Below are 2,007 nucleotides of genomic sequence, written 5' to 3' on the forward strand. Positions count from 1 at the left end.
GCCCTGACCCCTTGGATGTCCACGGGGGTCCCTCTCCCACCTCGGGGCAGACACTCACACATGATCGGGCTCCACGTGATCCTTTTCCATGCACTCCAGCACTGGCGGCTCCAGGCCTGGAAGCATCCCCACCCCAAGAGGCACAGGCATGAGGGGGCTCTGGGGTAGAACCAGCTCGCAATGGGCCCCCTGACCCACCACTGCAGGACTGGAGACCAAACAGAGGGGGCTCGCCACTCTCAGGGGGAGAGGTACAAAGAGTGCAGACGGCAGGGACGGGGTGTCCTCAGCTTCTCACCAGTGTTCACGGCACGTTAAGTGCTTTGCACGTGTGCGTGCGGTGAACGCTCGCCTGGCCCTAAGGAGACACTTATCGTCCCATTCCTACAGAGAGAGCTGTGCAGAGGCTGAGACTTGCTAGAAAGTGGTAGATTGAGGTTTAGCCTGCAGGTCTGTCTGGCACCAGAGAGACACAAGCTCTTAGGACAGAGATTCAGAGACAGACAGGGAGATAGAGAGTCAGCGAGAGCCCTGAGGGGTGGGGGTGGGGGCAAGGTCATTGCAGTGTGTTGTCTGCCCTGGCTGGAGGCCCCCGGGGAAGGGGGAACTCTAGATGCTGGAGGGCCCTCCCACTCTGGAAACACCCAGGGCCCCCAGGGAACCCCCAGCCTCCTCCACCAGCTCCTCTTCCTTCTCTGGGGTTCAGCTGGGACCCCATCCAGGGCCCCCTCCAGCCAAAACTCCCTACTCTGCTTGTTTGAATGGGGGAAACCCACAGGTCTGGCTACCTTGAACAGCTGGAGTGGGCTCCTCCAAGGCCTGAGAGATTTCCAGGAACTTGATCTCGTCGGAAGACATGGGAACGGACCGTGACCTCACTCTTTTCTCAGGTCTGTCACATTCCTGCAGGGAATAACCGTCTCTCTGAGCCAGGGTGGTACTCCAGGCTGCAGGCAGGCTCCCAGACCGAAGGTCCCCTGCCCGGCCTCTGGCCACAGGCAAGGGCTCCCCGCAGCCACAAGGCAGAGGGATTCCCCTAGAAGCCTAGAGCTAGAGCCATATCTTCCCTAGTCACTGGCTGCAGTCCTGGCACAGGGGCCCCCTACACTCACCCGTGAAACTCTGAGCTACAGGTTCCAGCATGTCAGGAACCCTCAGTCCCCAACCCCGCCCCAGGCCGTAGTCTCTCACTGGGCACAGGCTGTGGCTTGAACATGCATCCTCCAGCATGGGCTGGGACCCCAGACTTGAGACGAGCCCTCCCGGTTGCAGACTCTAATCACAGACAGGGCTTCCAGTGACACGCTGCCGAGACGGCCCCCTGCCCCGTAGTAGGTGGGTTGCACTTGTGGGCTGCCCTGGACCCCGGCAAAGAACCCTCATGCCCGGGCTGGACTCTCAGGACTCAGCGACTCCCCTGTTGGTTGTGGGCTTTGGCGTGGACATCACTGCCGTGACAGGTAAGTCCCACCTGTGTGGGCAGATGCCGGCTCCTGGGCCCACAGGTGTGCGATTGTCCGGGGTGGCCGCGGGTTGCACCCACCTTGCTTGGGTGCTCCGATGGGGTTCCATCCCCACTCAGACACTCCTTAGTCCAGGCCTGCAGACCCTCTCCAGGCAGGTTCAGGGCAAGACTGGTTAGTGTCCGAGGGAGACAGGGCCCCTCATTCATAGCTGAGGCGTCAAGGCTGAGCCTGGTGGAAGAGGGGAGGGAGTCAGGGCTTCAGCGGATCTTCCTCGCCCGGCTGGACCCCGTCCCAGCTCCAGTATCTGGGGGCTTGGGACGACCCGCAGGTCAGGCTTCTGGGGCAGGGCACAGAGAGGGGTCCAGGTCTCCCTGTCTCAGAGGGGTGGTCAGTGGGTGGGGAACTCGGTTAGGGGATTTGCTGAAGCTTCTATTTTTACGTGGACTCCTGGGCTGTTCGGAGTGACTTGAGAGGGGTGGAGGGGGGTTGGTGGGAGGGTGGCTAAAGCACCCCCTCCACTCTTTGGGGCTGCCACTGTGCT

General features: G+C 61.6%; 1 protein-coding gene across 1 annotated transcript in view; it reads right to left on the reverse strand.

The window, feature by feature from the left end:
* Positions 1-2,007, reverse strand: part of ARHGEF18 (Rho/Rac guanine nucleotide exchange factor 18) — a 65,502-nt gene that overhangs the window by 61,781 nt on the left and 1,714 nt on the right. Inside the window, exons 2-4 of the mRNA XM_023524824.1 lie at positions 1,544-1,694; positions 789-903; positions 59-116 (exon numbers count right to left, since the gene is read on the reverse strand). Coding sequence (XP_023380592.1) covers positions 59-116; positions 789-903; positions 1,544-1,694 — 324 coding nt within the window. The remainder of the gene's footprint in view (positions 1-58; positions 117-788; positions 904-1,543; positions 1,695-2,007) is intronic.

Source organism: Pteropus vampyrus, unplaced genomic scaffold, assembly GCF_000151845.1.
Source record: "Pteropus vampyrus isolate Shadow unplaced genomic scaffold, Pvam_2.0 Scaffold496, whole genome shotgun sequence".
Taxonomy (NCBI): Eukaryota; Metazoa; Chordata; class Mammalia; order Chiroptera; family Pteropodidae; genus Pteropus; species Pteropus vampyrus.